Source organism: Bufo gargarizans, chromosome 5, assembly GCF_014858855.1.
Source record: "Bufo gargarizans isolate SCDJY-AF-19 chromosome 5, ASM1485885v1, whole genome shotgun sequence".
Classification (NCBI taxonomy): domain Eukaryota; kingdom Metazoa; phylum Chordata; class Amphibia; order Anura; family Bufonidae; genus Bufo; species Bufo gargarizans.
Genome location: NC_058084.1, coordinates 359,997,774 through 360,018,475, shown reverse-complemented (window position 1 = coordinate 360,018,475; position 20,702 = coordinate 359,997,774). Strand labels below are relative to the sequence as shown.

The following is a 20,702-nucleotide window of genomic DNA, read 5'->3' as shown; positions in this document are numbered from 1 at the left end:
AACAGGTATATACGTAACGTGACTTAGCTGCATACACCAGTCAATGACATTTTCATAAAATGCGGTCTCAAAAGACAACTCCTTTTAAACTGAAGCTGACCCGCTATCGACTGACCACCACAAGCCCAGCCTCAGAAACCCCTTGTGAAAATCAGCAGTCACCACGGGGGGGGAGCCTCTGCACATGAAATGTAGGGCACAGGCTCCACGTTACCCATGGTGCCCCTCTGACTTCCATGTATCCCCATGCGGCATATGGAAAGTATCTGCGTTTAGGAGACAATCCCTTTAAAGAGGATCTCATATCTGTTTTAGGAAACACTTAGGAAATGACGTTTCTCTATTATCCCTCCAGGAAATGTATGGGTACTGCCATTCACCTTGTCCAGGGAATGTGTTCCTACACAGTCCGGCGCTGATTTCACACTGTCAGAGTGAGTAGGGACACATCCCCAACTGGTGATACCCAGCTATCAATTTATTCATACATTTCTGGGAGGAATAACAGAGGAAAAGCACAGTTCTAAGAAAAGATGTTCCAGAATTGTTGTTTCATGGGGGTATAAATATTTACCTAAACAGACATTTCAGGAGAGATGTTAAAGGGAACCTGTCACCGGGATTTTGTGCATAGAGCTGAGGACATGGGTTGCTAGATGGCCGCTAGCGCATCCGCAATACCCAGTCCCCATAGCTCTGTGTGCTTTTATTGTGTAAAAAAACGATTTGAAACATCTGCAAATTAACCTGAGAGGAGTCCTGTATGTGAGATGAGTCAGGGACAGGACTCATCTCAGGTTCATTTGCATATGTATCAAATCATTTTTTTTTTACACAATAAAAGCACACAGAGCTATGGGGACTAGTTTTTGCGGATGTGCTAGTGGCCATCTAGCAACCCATGTCCTCAGCTCTATACACAAAATCCCAGTGACAGGTTCCCTTTAAAGGGGTTGTCCCACTTCAGTAAGTGGAATTTATCATGTAGAGAAAGTTAATACAAGGCACTTACTAATGTATTGTGATTCTCCATATTGTCTCCTTTGCTGGCTGGATTCATTTTTCCATCACATTATACACTGCTCGTTTCCATGGTTACAGACCACCCTGCAATCCAGCAGCGGTGGTCATGCTTGCACATTATAGGAAAAAAACATCAGCCTCTCTAGTGGCCGGGACCATGGGAGCTCACATAGGCTGGTGCTTTATCATATAGTGTGCAAGCACAACCACCACTGATGATGGATTGCAGGGTGGTCGTGACCCCTGGATATGAGGAGTGTATAAGGTGATGGAAAAATGAATCCAGCCAGCAAGGGAAGCAGTATGGGAAATCACAATACATTAGTAAGTGCCTTGTATTAACTTTCTTTATATGATAAATACCATTTGCTAAAGTGACACAATCCCTTTAAGGTGCAATAATATCAGTAAAATTGAAAGAATTATTTGGGTATACAGAAGGGGGTGAGAGTAGGGACTGTTTTTTTATTTTATTATTGGGTGTCACTCTTAATAATAGAACAGGACCACTGCTAGCAAATAACTGTTCACAGTGTCTGTTTCAGGATCAAAATAGATTTTTAGTCCGATAGGTGCCATATCCAGGGTTCCTTCAGACGAGACTTGTCTACAACACAATGGGGAGATTAATAAAAAGGAAAACTGGCTTAGTTGCCCATAGCAACCAATCTGATTTAATCTTTAATTTTTCAGGGCTCCTTTGGAAAATGAAAAAATCAGGCTGGTTGCTATGGGCAACTAAGCCAGTTTTCCTTTACACCAGTTTTGATAAGTTTCCCCCAATGACTGCATGTATTTGAAATGTATATTAAACTGTTGCCCTTAAAGGGGTATTTCCCATGTCAATACTTATGGCACATCAACAGGACATGCCATAAACATCCGACAGCTGCGGTCCTGTCTTGCAGAGTATGTGAGTGGAGAGGTGGCCACACAAGCATGACTTTCTCCATTTATTTCTATGGGGGTTCTGGAAATGGTTACGCTTCACATCTAGGGTAGCAGCGTTTCGGTAGCCTGTTCCGGCAGGCAAGCAGAGGATCGGCAGAACGTAAACCGCAGCATGCAGCAGTTTGTGTCCGGCGGGTTTTCCATGTGTCAGCAAGCTGTGAACACAATGTCTGCTGGACCTCATTATACTTTGATGGGGCTGGCGGACATTCCGTTTGGATCCGGCAGCGCCGGACCTGGGTCATTCTCAGACGGAACAGCCTGCCGGCATGAAATACGCAGATGTGAAGCTGGCCTAAGCTAAGCATGCTTGACGATTTTGGGAACTCCCATAGAAGTGAATAGAGAGAGATGCATATGCGGGCAATCTGTGTATTCAAAGCAGCTGTGAGACAGGGACCAACCTCAAGAGAGATGGGGGAGGGGGGTATAAAAAAAATATTTTAAAAAATGACATAAGGGGCAGAATAGGTTAAAAAAAAAAAAAAAGCATCACTAACCGATACCCGCAGATGCCGTTCCAACCTTTAGCTGGTCCCAGCTCACCACACAGGACATGGCGGGAGATGCACACTCCACCAATCACTGGCGGCATCGGTGACCCACATCAGCAATTTTTTAACCCATTTTGCCCCTTATACAAAAAAAAAAAAAAAAGGGCAAGCCAGAGGTCCCCTTTAAAGAGCCTTTCCACCTAACATCAAATCAGACGCAAGTTGTTCTCTTTGGTCAAGTAGTTCCAGAATTGTACTCGGCCATTTCTTATTTAGATATGTTTCTGGGAAAAGGGGAGAACAGGTCTGCCATGACATCTCCCACAGAGGGTGTGAGACGGGCGAGGTGGAGTTACTGCTGCATGACTAGGTTCCTCACAATAGAGACAGGCAAACTTTGGTGCTGACATACAGTGGTGGCCATTTGCACTTAAAAAAAATATATATCAAGGTCCAAATTTTTGTGATGGTCGCAAAGTCACTTGCAACTCTGGTCCCCACAAGTAAACCCTGAAGTCAGGGTGCAAGGCACAGTCATAGCCTCCTAAAGGTCTGCCTAGTTATACTTACAATCTCCATCCACTGCAGAAGAGACACCGAGGTGTAGATCCAGCCCCCGAGCTACTCTGCACGGTAGGGGTGCAGGGTGCCGGACCGCCGCCGATCAGACATTGAAGGCCTATTCTGAGGATGGTCCATCAACAGTAAAGGAGTGGACAACCCCTGTTTTCTAACTTTATATAAAGAGTGTGTTTCTATTTCGCACCATCTTCAAGAGCAGGGTTAGGTATGAGCAGGTTTACTGTCACTGACTGTAAACAACAATGTTCTCATTCACTGACAGCAAACAGATCTGGAAAACAATCTAAAATTGTAGCACAAAGTATATCAGAAACTTGAAGAACTTTTAATTCATACAATGGTTAAAAGGGTTGTCCGGGCTTCAGATACTCATAGGATAGGTCGTCAGTATTTGGTGGGGGCCCACACACCGGCACTCCCACCAGTCAGCTATTCCAGGCTGTTGCGGTGCTGAAAGCCAGCAGTGTACAAAGCGGAAGCCTCTGTAGACGGTGTCGTTTCTGGCACTGGAGTACTAGGGGCCAGTTCACATGGAGTTTTTGGGCGCAGTTTTTGTTGTGTTTTCACCTCAAAATCAGCTCCAAAAATGCCTCAAAAAAGAGCCTCCCAATTAATTTCAATGGGAAGCAGAACTTGCTTTGTTTTTTCCACATGGAAAAGAGAATCAGCATGTCCTATCTTAGGCTAGTTTCACACTAGCGTTCGGCTGTCCGCTCGTGAGCTCCGTTTGAAGGGGCTCACGAGCGGACCCGAACGCTTCCGTCCAGCCCTGATGCAGTCTGAATGGATGCGGATCCGCTCAGACTGCATCAGTCTGGCGGCGTTCAGCCTCCGCTCCGCTCAGCAGGCGGACACCTGAACGCTGCTTGCAGCGTTCGGGTGTCCGCCTGGCCGTGCAGAGACATGCGGATCCGTCCAGACTTACAATGTAAGTCAATGGGGACGGATCCGTTTGAAGATGCCACAATATGGCTCAATCTTCAAACGGATCCGTCCCCCATTGACTTTCAATGTAAAAGTCTGGACTGATCCGCTCAGGCTAATTTCACACTTAGCTTTTTTTTGCCAATATAATGCAGACGGATCCGTTCTGAACGGAGCCACCGTCTGCATTAATATGATCGGATCCGTTCAGAACGGATCCGATCGAACGCTAGTGTGAAAGTAGCCTTAAAAAAACTATGTGCTGAAAATGCAGTTTTGTATTGAAGTAAAAACCATAGTTAAAGAAAAGGCGTGTTGAAAAACGGCATGCAAAAAAAGTGTAAAAAAAAAAAGCACTGAAAAAAATAATAACAAAAAAGACACACACAAACAGATTCCACGCTGAATTTTTTAGGAGGATTTTCAAAATCGGTTTTGTGAACATAACCTGAAGCTTAGTTCCCTGAATGAGAAGTGAGCTGCAGTACCCAGGCACGGGCACCATACCATCTACAGAGCTCCATACACCAGCACCGCAGCCCAAAACACCCAATCGGTAGAGGTGCCAAGTGTCAGACCCTCACCTATCGGATACTGATGACCTATCCTGAGGACAGGTCATCAATATCTGTAGCTCCATTTACAAACTAACTGGGAAACCCTTTACACTGGGTTCAGACCTGAGCGTTCGGGATGTCACGCTCTGTATGCGCGATTCTACGGGCGTCTGACATACGCGGCTCCGGAACAAGCGAACGCCTATTGTCGTGCATTTCCGCTAAGTCTATGTACGGGAACGCGCGACAAGATGCCCCAAAGAAGCTCATGTACTTCTTGGGGCGTCGGGCGTTTTACAGCGCGATCGTACGCGCTGTAAACCGCCCAGGTGAGAACCATTCCCATAGGGAATCACTGGTTCTTGCCTGTTGAGCGTTTTACAGCGCGTGGGAACGCGCTGTAAAACGCTCAGGTCTGAACCCAGCCTTAAAGTGGTAACTGGGCTTTGGACAGTAACTGCTGGGTGCAGTAAGTGGTATTTTCTAACCTCCGATCGTGCTTTCTTGGAACTCGTGAAACTGTCCCTTGACGAAGCGTAGCACTAGGCTGGACTTTCCCACAGCGGACTCTCCTAGGAGGACGAGCTTGAACTGACAGATTTTATTCCCGGCGTTGGGCCCATTAGGTCTGGAGGCTCCTCCTCGGTTCGCCATGTTTAAAGGTGGACAGACAAGTCTAATGTGTTTGGCAGTCCGGGAAGCAGAGCTCTGGGATCACTTAACCGTCTGGAAATCTGTAGGTAAAGCAGAAAGAGACAGGTTATAGTGTGAGGCCTATGACAGGTTTGAAGGCCTCAGTGCAGTCACAGCAGGTCCTAGACCAGTGGAGGAGGAGTGGGTCACTGGGACAGTTGTACCATTCAGTGCAGCCCCCTCGGCAGAGGAATCAACTGGACAATGCTCGTGTTGTGTGCAAGCTACTTTACACAAATGAAAACTTATATGGGGAATATTTTAACCACTTCTCAGAGGGAATACAATGGCTTCCTAAGAAATAGCTCTGATTGGCTAGAATGGAGTACGGACCTGCCGCCAGTGTCCAACATAGTCTATCACTAAAGCTGCCCGTACATTTTAGCGTGTTCAGTTGGAAGTTATTCCTCCCAATCCACCCTACACATGCATGCTTGGCCGAGAAAAAATATCCTCTAAATGGGGAGAAAAGCGCTGACAGACACTTTTGGCAGCAGTTTATCTCCTTGAAAATATAGGCATCCGGCATGTGGAAATCCAGCCGTCCGATCCTTCATTCCCCAATATCTCCCATCAGGGGAGAGTTGAGAGGCCCCATACGCATTAGATCAGGGGGTCAACAACCTCCGCCACTCCAGCTGTGGTAAAACTACAATCCCAGAATGCTCCATTCACTTCTATAGGAGCTCTGACAAAAGCCTAATAAGTGTGCATGATGGGAGTTGTGGATTTAACACAACTGGAATGTCGGAGGTTGCCGGTCCTTGCATTGGATGGTCAGCCGACGTGTACATTTTTATCTCCCAATACGTTACTGAGGCCATGCGCTGTCAAGGGCTGTGGATCTCAATGGGGAGCGAACCAGCACCTTTTCCAGTCAGCGCAGACCGTGTCATAGCTCTGGTTCACTCCAAGCGGAGAATCACGCTACCTTGACAGTGTACGGTCTCAATGGCATTTTGGGAAGAGAAACTACCAGCAGCGATTGTTCAGGGACAGGGGAGCTCTGCTGAGGCCAGTGATTTATGGCATGTCAAGAGGGACCAGGAAGTAGAGACTGGTGAGGACCGGGAGACCACAGAGCAGCTACAGCGGAGGATCCGTACTCTGACTGGCAGTTATTTTACGGATCTAAGCCCGTTTTTTTTAAACACATAATTAAATCAACGGCCATCAATGTAACTCACTGACAGACCAGGTCTGCGAAAGCAGGGGTCTGTACGACGCCCATTTGGGCCAATAGTGTCTTAAAGGGGTTCTCTGGGGATTAGGAAAATGAAAATACTTCAATATTACTTTATTATAAATATATTCCCAAATAACTAGCCATTATAACTAATGAAAGGCTTGTCTGGGGAGCAATCATTAGGATAAATAAAATGGCAGCCATCCTATTAGTACACACAAAACCTGTCCTAATCACACAGGAGGACAAGTTACTTCACAACACTGAGCTAAAGAGCAGCCTACTCCTCCTCTCTGCTCTGCTTGTCAGGGATTATCGTCCTGAATACAGATAAGATGTTCAGCTGAATCTCTGTAGATATGGAGTCCATGAGGAGACATGAAGTACAGAGAGGACGGACAGGACAGACTGTGGGAATGGAGACTGCACACAAGTGCTGCTGCTCATTACCACATCCCCACCTCTTCTCTGTACTTCTTTTCTCCTCATGAACTCCATTCCTAAAGAGATTCATCTGAAGATCATATTATAGTGTATTCAGGACCATAATCCCTGACAAGCAGAGCAGAGAGGAGGATGAGGCAGCTGTTTACCTCAGTGTTCATGTCCTGCTGTGTGATTAGGACAGGTTCTGTGTCTACTAATAGGATGGCGGCCATTTTTTTTCTCCTAATGATTCCCCCCCAAAGAAAACTAGCCATTATAACTAAGGATAGGAATATATTTATAATAAAGTAATATTTAAGTATTTTTATTTTCTTAATTCCTGGAGAACCCCTTTAATGAGAAAACCCCTTTAAAAGGGAACCTGTCACCATGAAAATGCAATGTAATCTGCAGCTAGCATATTGTAGAGCAGGAGGAGCTGAGCAGATTCTAGGCTCTCTCTGTATAGACAATCACGGATAGGACCGCCTCCTTGACTTCAAAGCCCAGAATGACACGAATTTACATGTATAAATTGCAAGTTTTACTCAATCTGTTCCAATAAAACTATATATCAATCTGCTCAGCTCCTCCTGCTCTATAACATGCTGCCTGTAGCTCAGAGACCATGTTCAACACGACATTCTCTTTAATGCAATCAGCCAAGCATATACATAAACATTAATAGAAACTAGTAACCAATTAGATATCTTCTTTTGTTTTCAATTATAAACTATAAAAGCTGGAACCTGATTGGTTGTTCTGAAGGGGTTGTCTGAGTCTCACTGCTGCTCCCCACCCATCCGCTAAACTTCACTTTCATTTTCAACACCTTGTAATAATGGAGGTCGCGGAGCTGGTTAGGTGATCGTTTCCTCTGCTACTGCATCACCTGCGCTGACGTAACAACCATGACTCCCATCACGCCCTGTCTCGTAAGGCAATGATGTAAAGGCCATGTGACTTTGCTGTGGACCAGGTAACATTCCCCACACCCAGCGCATGCACAGATACTGCGACCCCCCCCCCCACTTCAGCGTGTGCCACCCTAATTTCACGGTAGGCCCAAGTGACGTGCTCTCTGGGGAATAAAACAAGCAAAATGGACAGTGCAGGAGCCGGATGTGGTATCCAAGTGCGAGTGTCTGTGTGAGAGGACTAGAGAATACTTTGTGGGACCAGTCAGGGTTCAGAAATAACAGAAATGCCCACAACCAGGAAAATCGGCATGTACACAGAGGGAAGCAGAAGAAAATCGGGGTTTGGCTGAATTATATGCAGGCCAACAGGAAAAGAAGCAGCTATATCTAGTCAGGCGAAAGAGACTGCAGTGTTATACAGTGCAGAGCAGACGGCTTCATCAGGGGGCCGAGGAAGGGCAAGTCCTAGGTAAAAAAGATTTCCTCCCTAGGATAGCGCCAGTCACTAATTAGAGGAAATGCCCAGAGAACCCCTTTCCACTAATAATTTTCCCCGAAAACTATGTATTGGTCTGAGTGGGACTGCGAGAGCTCACATACAGCTGCTTCCGACAGGTGATTAAAAAAAAATTAAAGGGGTTATTCAGGAATCTGTGATAGTTATAGCCTATCCAATATCAATTCGGGGGGGGGGGGGGGGGTCCCAGGAGTTGGAGCTGTATGAAGAGGTTGCGGCACTCTGTGATCACTTCGGCCTCTTCCTAGGCCAGTGAAGTTACGGTACATTGGTTGCATGTTTTAGGCACAGCTTAGTCACATTCATACCGCTATACACTGTACAGTGATGTTCTTAGTAAGCTGTGAAGAGACCACCGTGTTCACCAGAGCTCCGACGAGTGTAACAGCCTCTTTAAACAGCTGATCGGCGATCAATATCATCAAACTCTTGGATAACCCCTTTAAACCATTCAGCTTTCAAGGATAAATGAGTACATCCCCACGAGCGGAAATGTGCCAAAAGTTATAATCACCCCTTTTCTCTCCTGCCACTTCCTGTTCCCTGCTTTGTGCTCCCGCTAGTGTACTTTTTCTGGCTGCAGTAATTAATTTATCGCACTTACATAGCGCTGATGTATTGCGCAGAGCTTTACAGACATTAGCATCAAGCTGTCCCCAATGGAGCTCACAATCTAAGGTCCCTATCAGTATGTCATGGGAGCGTGGGAGGAAACCTACGCAAACACGGGGAGAACATACAAACTCCATGCAGATGTTGTCCATGGTCAGATTCGAACCTGTGCTGCCCTCAGCAGTAACATTCCATACACAATGTCACTACTGCAGCCAATCACTGGCATGAGCAGTCATGTGCCGTAACCTGCACCAAGAGCCATCTCCCCCACATAACTCCTACCCCTGAGCAGATCCAGGTTTATATCCGCACTATGGCTTTCATTAATAAGTAGTAGTTTTCACAGCAAGAATAATGGTTCTATTTTTACGGATGAAGGGGGAGACTCTCCCCCGAAACGCATTGTTTTTAACGTTGTTTTTAAATAAAGAATAAGTTTACTATACTTTTATCTGAGAACGTATGACTCCATGGGGCAGCGCTGACAATTTCAGAAGTCTTCCCCTTTTGATTCTAATACTTATCTGAACTCTCCCGGTGATCCCGAGACGAGACCGGCCCGGGGTCGTTGGCAGCAGCAAGGAATGACGAACACCTAACTAAAATCTACATGCTTTTTAAAGGGGTTATCTAACCCCTATAATGCCCGGGCCTCTCACATAGGTTATACATACACTGCTCCCCGCACGGCTGCCACTGCATCTCCCCGTCGTGCAGATGAAAACATCCGGCAAAAGTGGGGGGGAAGCAGCCAATAGCAGGACACGACGGGAACGAACCTCCCTAGCGTCACCCGCGATGCTGGAGAGGGTCGTTCTCGTCGCGGCCTGCTATTGGCTCCCACCAACGTCACTGGATGCAGGCATCAGGAGTGACACGGGTGAAGGGGAGCGAGGTAAGTATAACCTGTGTGAGGGGCCCGGGCATTTTGGGGGCATTATACGGGATGGATAACCCCTTTAAGTTGTTGTGACACAACAGAAGGTTAGAGTAATACTTACCCATACCCTGGGTATACCAGATGGTATTTCGCACTAGACACTCCATATGTTGTTCTTTTTCATATCTGCATTCTGGCTTTCACTAATAAGCAGTAGCTGACAGCAAGAATAGTGATCAAGAGAAACACCTGATAGATGGAATCTGGCACCAAGATGTCAGCAACAGATCCTTCATAGATTGGACTTCTTTTTCCGTTAGAGAATACCGAACGGTTGTACTTGGACTGCAACACTGTTTAGGTGATAAGTATCAAAGTAACAACTACTTGTGTCAAAGTAACATCCGCTTGATTCCCAGGACCGAAGCTTTCCCAGCAGAACATCGTCCAGAACATCACACTTGCTTCCTTCATCTTGGTGCCATCTCTTCCCCAATGTTTCTGGCCATCCACATGATGTAAAAAAAAAAAAGATTATCAGACCAGCCCACCTTCTTCGTTCTCTCCATGTTCCAGTTCTAATGCTCATACGACCACTGTAGGTGCTTTTGGTAGTGGACAGGGGTCATCCCCTTGCTCATCAATGCATGCTGGACACCTATGACCCTGTTGCCAGCTGCTCTTCCTTACAGCCATTTGTTAGGTACTAACCACAACATACCAGGAACAACCCCAACGTATTGGAGATGCTCTGACCCAGTCACCTAGCCATCATAATTTGCCCCTTGACCATTTATCTTGTTGCTGCCTGCTCCCTTTCTGCTTTTCATATCCAACCCTTGACAGGCGCCGATGTCAGTAGCTTATCAATGTTAGTCACTTCACTAGTCAGTGGTTTGAGGCTGGGTTTCCACGTTCAGGTTTTCTGAAGCAGTTTTTGAAGCAAAAGGTGTCACTAATGTGTCACTTAAAAAAAAAAAAAAAAAAAAGTATCTGTTCTCTTCCTTCACACCTGGTTTTGGCTCCAAAAACTGCATCAGAAAACCTGAACATGCAAAGTCAGCCTCAATGTTATGGCTGATCAGCGCACACTATAGGCATGGAAGTCAGCAGCGGCAGACGTCTGGAGCTTTTCTACATTTCTACATTCCAGGGCGCTATGACCTGTTTGTACTTGGCAGGTGATGTCATTCAGACAAGGGCGTAAGGAAACTCTAGACTCAGCAGACACACCTCTGCTTACCACGAATTATATAACCTTCAGGCAAATTGTGAAGTAAGTACAAAGTATGAACAGGTCTTACCTAGTGTATACACTATCAATGGAAGCAGCTGTTACCCTGTTTATGACAAAGTGTATGGGAGAAGTCCAGGTTCTGGTCAAAAGTGAGGAATCAAGGTCATTTATGGACCTCTAATAGCAAGGGTGAAGCTAGTTTCACACTAGTGGCAAGGAACTCCGTCAGGCTGTTCCAGCGGGTGAACAGTCTGTCAGATCCGTCCAGCCGCTAGTGCACGCAAACCGCCGGAGGTCCGCCCCAGCACCTATGACTATAATGGGGGCAGGCCGGAGGTCCAGCGGCAGCACGGCAAACATGCCGAGAGGCGGCCGGAATAAAATTACGACATGTCTGCGACAGCCTGCCGGAGTTCCTTGCCGCTAGTGTGAAAGTACCCCGAGGATATCTTCACACCAGATTTTCACACTGTCAAGATCCACCACTTATAATGAATAGGGCTGTCTCGATACCAAAAAAGTATTGCGATACTCGATACCACGCAAAAATAAAATACAAAAAAGCTGGAGGTCCGGCCCCAGTACGGCAAACAGGCAGAGGCGGCCGGACAAAAACCGCATAGTGCTAGAGCTTTTGTCCGGTCGTCTCTCGACCTGTTTGCCGTACTGCGGCTGGACCTCCAGCCCGCCCCCATTATAGTAAATGGGCCTGGAGCAGACTTCCGGTGGCACGGTGGGCTAGCATTAGCATGGATCCGGCAGGCTGCCACAAGTGTGAAAGTAGCCTAAGTGGCCTGTATTCTGTAACTCATTACCCCCATGTTGCCCATTATGTGAGATGGTACTTTGGGGGTCACTTCCTATTAATGTGAGGCACATGGGGTCCAGTCCAAAAGCGTGTGCCCAGCCTGACATTGAAAACAAGTGACCCCCATCATGTTTAAAACATGGTAGTGGTAAGATTGGGGTTAATGAGTCACATTAACCCCAAATGTTGCTGGCTGCCTCATACATGTTTTTTGCCTGCCTATATTGTGGGCCTGGTACCTGCGCTGGCTGTTCAGTGGACTAATGCACGCCGACGCTGGGGAGAACACCAGACTCCACTTTATGCTGACCTCACTGAGGGCAGCATAAAATAGTGACAGAAATGCTGATTTCTGCGCTGTGTCACTCATGAGCAAAAAGTAAGTGGTTGCTGAGAACCAGCATCATAATCATTGCAGCCCAGGCCTCGAAAAGAGTCCAATCTACCTGAGAAGAGTCCTGGTTATACATAATCTCCTGCTCTCTTGTCCATCTGCTGCTGATTGGCAGTTCTCTCCTAGGGAGAAAGGGAGACAACTAGGTAGAAGCCTGTCAGTCATCAGCAGGTGGCAGGAGAGCAGGAATTCATGTATGACCAGGACTCTTCTCAGGTGGCCGGGAATCTTTTCCAGGCCCAGTCTGCAATGATTGTGATGTTGGTTCTCGGCAACCACTTACTTGTAACTTATAAATGACAGACCGCTGAAATCAACTCACCTGTCTCTACTTTATTCTGCCGTTAGTATGGGAAGCATAAAGTTGATGGCAGGTTCCCTTTAAACCACTGGCCCCCTGAAAAGCAGCGCTCCCATTGCATTTTCATTTTTCATTCCCTGCCTTCACAAAGCCATAACTTTTTTAGGTTTCCGTTCACACAGACGTATAAAGGCTTTGTTTTGTTTTTTTGTGGGACAAGTTTCACTTTCTAGCAGTATCATTTAATATTACACGCAATGTAGCGAGAAGCTGGAAAAAAATCCAAATGGAGTGGAATTGGAAAAAAGGCATTTCCATCATAGTTTTATGGGTTTTGTTTTTACTTTGTTCCCTAGGCAGTAAAACTGACCTGTTCCCTATATTCTCTGGGTAAGGCTACTTTCACACTAGCGTTTTTGTTGGATCCGGCATCTGCATTCATTATGAACGGTTCCGGCTGTATTATCTGTAACATAGCCAAGACGGATCCATCATGAACTCTATTGAAAGTCAATAGGGGACTGATTTGTTTTCTATTGTGTTAGAGAAAATGGATCCATCCCCATTGACTTGCATTGTGGGTCATGGCGGATCTGTTTTGCTCCGCATCCCAGGACAGAAAGCAAACCGCAGCATGAGCAGGTATGAGAACGGAACAGAATGCATTTTGGAGCATTCCGTTCAGTTACGTTTTGTCCCCATTAACAATGAATGGGGACAAAACGGAAGCGTCTTTTTTTCCGGTATTGAGACTCTATGACGGATCTCAATCTCAATGAGGCTGTACAGCGCAGTATTCTGCTGTACAGCCTCTCCGGGGGCTGTATTTCCCCTGTAACTGGGGCTACTATGTCAGCCCCAGTTACAGGAGAAATCAATAGTGTGAATACAAAATAAATGTATGACCTTTTGGGGGACGCAAAGCGTAAAATAAATGGTATTGCCGTGTCCCTGACAGCCAGCTCTATAAATATATAACATGATCCACCCTGTCCGATAAACACCATAATTTTTTTTTTTTTAAACTGGGTAAAAAAAATTAAAAGCCATTTTTGTCACCTTTCATCACAAAAAGCGCAAAACCAAGTGATCAAAAAGGCATGTCTCACAAAATGGTACCAATAAAACAGTCACCTCATCCCGCAAAGAATGATCCCCTACATAAGAAAATAGCTTAAAAAATAAAAAACTATAGCTCTCAGAACATGGAGACACTAAAACATTATTTTTTTTTTTTTTATGCTATTATTGTGTTACAGTGAAATAAAAAAAATACTATACATATTAGGTATCGCCGCGTCCGTAACAACCAGCTCTATAAAAATACCACATGACCTAACGCCTCAGGTGAACACTGCAAAAAAATAAAAACAGTGCCAAAAAAGCCATTTTTTGTCACCTAACATCACATAAAGTGCAACACCAAGCGATCAAAAAGGCGTATGCCACCCAAAATAGTACCAATCAAACCGTCACCTCATCCCGCAAAAAATTTGACCCTAACTAAGACAATCAGTCAAAAAAAGCTATGGCTCGTAGACTATGGAGACTGTAAAACATCAATTTTTGGGTTTTAAAAATTCTATTATTGTGTAAAACTTTAATAAATGAGAAAAAGTATACTTATTAGGTATTGCCAAGTCCGTAACGTTCTGCTCTATAAAAATGTCACATGACCTAACCCCTCAGGTGAAAAAAAACTTCACCTCTCCCTGCAAAAAAACAAGCCCCTGCACAAGACGATTGGCAGAAAAAATTAAATAAATTAATAGCGTTCAGAAAATGGAGACACAAAACATTTTTTCTTTCAAAAATGCTTTATTATGTAAAACTGAAACAAAAAGTAGACATATTTGATATCAATGCGTCCGTAATAACCTGCTCTATAAAAATAGCACTTGATCTACCCTGTCAGATGAATGTTGTAAAAAATAAAAACAGTGCCAAAACAGCCATTTTTTGGTTACCTTGCCTCTCAAAAAATGTAATATAGAGCAATAAAAAAATCATATGTACCCCAAAATAGTACCAATAAAACTGGCACCTTATCCCCTAGTTTCCCAAATGGAGAGAGTTTCTACTGTAAGGGTGCATCAGGGGGGCTTCAAATGGAACATGACATCTAAAAATCAGTTCAGCAAAATCTGCCTTACAAAAACCAAACAGCGTTTCTTTTCTTCTGTGCCCTGCCGTGTGCCTTTACATCAGTTTACGTAAACATGTGGGGTGTTTATGTAAACTGCAGAATCAGTGTAAAAAATATTAAGTTTTGTTTGGCTGTGAACCCTCGATGTGTTAAAGAATAAAAATGAAAAATCTGCAAAAATAGCCCAGATGGAAAGTAGTTAGAAAAAAATAGAATAATTTCATGAGATATTTATTTTTTTGATATTTACGTCTATGGAGCGGTGTGATTTTTTTTTTTGCGGGGCGATCTGTAGTTTTTAGTGATACCATGAGGGGCTGTTTATGCCTTTTTATTATTTTTTGGGTGGGAAGCGAAACAATGAAAAAAAGGCAAATTGTTTTTTTTTTTTTTTTCCTGTTACAACATTCACTGTACGGAATAAATACTTAATAGTTTGGGCATTTTGGGACACAGTGATGCTAATGATGTTTTTTATTGTTTATTTTTATTATGGAGAAAAGGGGGAGATTTGAATTTTTATACATTTTTTTCCCTTTCACTTTTTAAAGTTCCCCTGAACATTTGTGCTGTCCACATCCATATGTCCATTCTGCAAATTATAGAACGTGTCCTATTCTGGTCCGCAAAATACGGTCCACTGACCCATTGAAGTCAATGTGTCCACAAAAGAATGCGGAGGGCACACGGACAGTATCAGTTTTTTGGAGTATACAGTTGTGTGCATGCAGCCTTATCCTGTCCATTAGTAAGAATCCAAAGCCACGGGTGAACTGACCCCTACTAATACTAGTTTAATATTATAGAAACCCATACCGAATGTAAAGGTTGTGTGGGATTTACATATTGATGACCTATCCTTGAGATAGGTCATCAGTAACAGATGGGTGGGGGTGCAGAGAGTGAAACAGCTGTTTGAGGGGGCTGCAGCACCCCTGTAGGTGCAGCCTCTTTGCAGCTTACCGAGCACATCGCTGCACACTATATAGCAGCTGAGCTTGGTATTTCAGCGGCGCCTCTTCATTCAGCTGATCGGCAGTGGAGGATGGGTCAATGTGTAAATCCCGGAGAACCGCTTTAAGCCATACACATTAAAGGGATTTTTGGCCTATCCTCAGGATAGGTTATCAATATCGGTGGGGATCCAAGACCAGTGACGCCATGCTCATTGATCACATGGCCTATTTGCTGCTAAGTCCCATTCAAGTGAAAGGGCCTGGGCTTTATGGCCGTTTTTGCCGGTAGTGCTCCGGCCCTTTCCAGCTATGCCAGGTATGATGAACTCTTGGCAGGCTGTTACTCTGCTGGAACAGCCTGCCGGATGGTTGTAGCACTAGTGTGAAGCTACCCTTATGGCGGATTTACACCGCACAATTTTACAGCCGATTGTTGGGAAGAAAGCGTTCCTTCCCGACAGTCTGCTGCTCGGTCAGTGAAGGAGACCAGATCTCCTTCACAGTATGAAGGGATCGCTATAGCAATTGCTTGTCTCCACACAGAATCGTTGTTTTTGGACAGCACGACCTGCTGCCCAGGAACGACGATTCCAGTGCCAGCACGAACGACAGGATCACCCGATGAACAAGCGGCGCATTTAGATGGGCAGATTTCCGGGACCAGGCGTTCGTAGGAACAGTCTGCTTAGAAGTCGGGCAGTCTAAATGCACCTTCAGCTGACATGAGTCTTGGAACGACGCGGCTTTATGGCATGGAAAAAACTAACTGCGCAGTATAATGACAAGTATTCATATATTTGACAAACACAAGCAGAAAGGCAGCTCCACCACTAATCCCCATGTAAATATGCAGCATATACTTGTTCCACCACCACTGGGGGACGTGGAAGTCTCAGCTACTGGTCAGGCTCGATTTACCTGGTGCCCAAAGCCCATGTTTGTCGTATACAACGGGAAAAGCCAAATGTCTCCTGATGGAGGTCAAAAAGTGTCCTTGTGGCTATTACCGGCCAACATAGGTCAGTAGGGAGCAGAAAGCAGTTCACAGTGGGGACCCTGGCATAGATGGGTTGTCAGCAACATGGGATGAGCGAGATGAGTAAAAGTTGGGGGGGGGGGGGGCAGGCCAGAGAAAAGCCTTTTTGGGGGGAATACTACCTTTAGATTAGGCTTGAGCGAATCAACCTTCGGATCACAGATCCAAAGGTCGATTCGTTCAAAAACTTCAATGTCATTGCTGTTTCCGTACAGCAGTAATATGTATGGGCTCTGTGGAGCCAAAATTCATCTCGCCCAAAGTCGCGCGAGACCGGTGAATTACTACTGCGTATTTAAAACCAATTTAAAATAGTAATCCGAAGTAGGCTTTGGTACCGAGGTACCAGCCAGCACCGAAGCCTACTTTGGATTCCTATTTTAAAATTCTTTTAAACACGCAGGAATACCGTACTAATTCACCAAAGTCTCATGCAATTTCGGGCGAGACGAAGTTTGCCTACGCGGAGCCAATACATTTTAATGCTGTACGGAAATAGCATTAAAAACTAGGTTTTTTAACAAATCAACTACAGATCTATGATCCAAAACGCCATTCGCTCAAGCCTAGTCATCAATATTAAACATCCAGAAAAACTTTAACCGTCTATGTGTGAATATTTTATTATGTACTTTTGAATAAAATAAAAAAAACGTGTGGATAGTTTCCTGGATATCATTTATGAAGTCACTCCATCTATTCTACTTCCTGTCCCGATTCTGTAACTTCCTCCTTTACAGCTTTGCTCAGACCATCCACTATGATCAGAGAGGGAAGGGAATGAGTGACTCAATTAGAGCATCTCACATTACACTGGTCTATGCTCGTCTCTGGATATGCATATCTAGGCCTATCAAGAGCAATCATACTGTTATCCCAATTCTGCTAACTTACTATTATACTAACAGATAACACCTTAGCTGAGCATGGATTACCTATCTACATAGCAGTATCATCACGCTGTGCTGACTGCTAAAGCAAGATCATTTATTTCATTACATTTTTTAATAGCATAGTACTGCCAAAACGGAAAAAGCTTGCACATAAAACAGAAGCATGAGCAGAAGAACGGGCAGATTTCCTAATACAGCCTAAAAACACCTGATTTTTCGCAGTGGCGCACCTACAGAAATTTGTACCCGAATTTTGGTGTAATTTTGAAGCTCTTCCCGATTCCCTCATCTTGTGGGCCATCTCACTGTTCCCATGGCAACATTGGACTAAGCACCAGCCCTAGGTGGGCAGGTTTAAGAAAACAGCCGAGTGGGCTGGCGCTGCGCTGTTCCTCTAACTCCCATTTCAGTGAGTAGGAGGCACACGAACCGCTCAGCAGAAGTAGTGGCTTGTTGTACTACGCTGTGTGTGGCCCCTATTCACTACAATGGGAGATACGGAAACAGCGGAGTACCAGTCCGCTTATCTGTTTGGGTGAGCCCGTCCACCTGGGTCTGGTCGCTGTGGAAACGGTGAGATGGGACAAGCCTTTTAAAAGTAAATTTACCCCAATCTCTGTACAAGCAGTTCCCATAGTGTATAACGGATCCTAGTCCTTACAGCGCCAAGACGATCAGCATTGCTGTGTGCTGTTGGCTCTAGTGCCACGGATCTGTAGCTGTAATATGCCAATCTCACATAGGCCAGTCCATGAAGCTGACTAGACAGTCTTACCCCAATCCAAGAGTCACATAATACAGCTGAATACAGAGGAGACCCCTTAGGGGCGGCAATGTGCCGAGGAGATCTGTATAACGCAATGGACGGCGGACCAATCCTCCTCCTTACAACCTACTAACAGTGTTCGCTCTCATCCCGAAGGGTTGTCCGGCAGGATTATATTTTATATTATAGGTGCCTCACCAATCCTCCGCTGCTGTATGCTGTACCGGGTCCCCGCGGGAAATGCTTGCTCAGCAAATCCCTGACTGAGGCGGTCACTGCAGGGACCAGGAGGAGGAATCCCCCGCCATTACCTGTGTGTCAAAGCGGGACAAGAAAGTGGAGACTAGGGATGAGCGAGCTTGTGTTTTCAAGATTCGGGTTATCTAAGAATTCCGCTATGGATTCTGCTCCACAGACCATAACTTATGCTCTTTGGTAGCGGAACCGATAGATAACTCAAACCTTGTACGCCGAACTTGAAAACACAAGCTCGCTCATGCCTGGTGGAGCCAGTAAATGCCGGACCGGCAACGGTGATGGATCGCAGAGGTGAGTAAAGTATCTTCTTTTTTAATCCATTCTGCCCTATATAAAAATACATAACGGCACTGGACAAACCCTTTAAAAGGCTTCTGAGGGCTTTTTTTTGGGGAAATCCTGGTGTCTTCAGATCATTTCCTCTACCTACCCACCGACGTCGCCATGACTGCTGCAGGCTCTAATGTTTTCCCAAGTCTTTCGGTTCAGCTGCACAGACAGGAAGACTTGGGGAGAACACCTGTCCAAGCGCAGGATGGTGGGGTAAGGCTCCATTCACATGTCTGCAATTCTGTACTGCCGAAAAAAATAGAACATGTCCTACTCTTGTCTCAAGATTAGGCATTTTCTATTTGCCGTCAATGTGCGGTCCGCAAAATGCGGAATGCACATTTCCGGTGTTCGTGTTTTGCGGATCCGCAAAAGACATACGGATGAGTTAATGGACCCTAAGCACAGAGAAAACGACTTCCTGCCCAGGATCTGAAGACGCCAGGATAATGACCCAACCCCCCCAATGCCCGGGCACCTCCATCGTGTAACAAATGCCCAAGAATCTTCTAGTGGGGTGGTCTTCTCAAAAGAGCTCAGCAGTATGCATAACATATAGTAGAACTGAACATCTGATCAGGGTGGTGGTCCTAAAGAGGTTACACTGTGGATGATATATACTTATATACTGTATAATACTCATTGATCACTGGCGGTCTGCACTTCCAGTGGTGCCCACCTACTGATGGTGATCAGAACCATCCTGCACTGGATCACATGCAGTCTATGCTAGGGGCCGGTCTCAGGACATTTGGTGATCAGAACCATCCTGCACTGGATCACATGCAGTCTATGTTAGGGGCCGGTCTCAGGACATTTGGTGATCAGAACCATCCTGCACTGGATCACATGCAGTCTATGTTAGGGACCGGTCTGAGGACATTTGGTGGTCAGAACCATCGTGGACTGGATCACATGCACTCTATGTTAGGGACCGGTCTGAGGACATTTGGTGATCAGAACCATCCTGCACTGGACCTGTGGATTCCCAGCACTGGGGCCGGTCTCAGGACATTTGGTGGTTCACTTCTCTATGGTCACAGGCCTGAGGCCGGTCCCAGGCAGGCGCTGGGCCGTGTTATAGGGTCAGGATCCCCCGTCCAGCGGCGCCATGTAAATAACAACACACGCACATCAATACGCCCCCGGTCACGGCTATTACCGGAGAGCGGAGCAGACACTCACGGCAGCCGCACGGTCATATCAGGCGGACGGACTCCTTTCCTGGCTCTCCCTGCACTCTGCCAGCTTCCTGGGCTACCCGACGGCTCCGTTCTGGCCCAATCACATGATCTCGATGACATCAGCCCAGATACGGGGAGTCGCTGGGCCAAAACTCCTCCAGTGTCACAGCGCGTTTTTTTTCCACCCTCTTCCTCCTTCTTTCAGCCGGGTTATTACGTTGTGCACCCACTATGACAAGCCTGTGTGGGTGGGGCTGGCACATGCCCATGGGTGGAATACTTTATGTCTGATTCTGCCCCAAAATAACATACCCCGTATGGAGTGTGCAGATAATCTTATCATAAAGTGCGTACACAACCATAAAGAGCTCAGATAATGCTGCCCTATAGTATACTGCCAGTCATATAGAGAGATGTCAGTGCACATTGGGGTGAAGCCAGTTATAGCAGTGCTCCCAATGCCAAGCTCATCAGCATCTGTATAATAATGGCCCGTAGACAGGGTCGCTAACCAAAATTTTTATTTTTTCATTTATCCCAAAATTACAGACAGACAGGGATCTGAACCCGGCTGACAAATGCATTGAAACACCGAATCTGTCTCTCCGGTGTTATCCGGAAAAAC

The 20,702-nt window shown here is 45.7% G+C and overlaps 1 protein-coding gene across 2 annotated transcripts in view; it reads right to left on the bottom strand.

Annotated features, from left to right (window-relative positions):
• Positions 1-20,230, bottom strand: part of RAB5A (RAB5A, member RAS oncogene family) — a 39,715-nt gene extending 19,485 nt beyond the window's left edge. Inside the window, exons 1-2 of one of the 2 annotated variants that reach the window (XM_044293786.1) lie at positions 20,079-20,230; positions 5,020-5,265 (exon numbers count right to left, since the gene is read on the bottom strand). In XM_044293786.1, coding sequence (XP_044149721.1) covers positions 5,020-5,185 — 166 coding nt within the window. In that variant the 5' untranslated portion in view covers positions 5,186-5,265; positions 20,079-20,230. Of the gene's footprint in view, positions 1-5,019; positions 5,266-20,055 lie in introns of both variants that reach the window. The other variant, XM_044293785.1, reaches the window with a different exon arrangement.
• Positions 20,231-20,702: the final 472 nt, after the last annotated feature.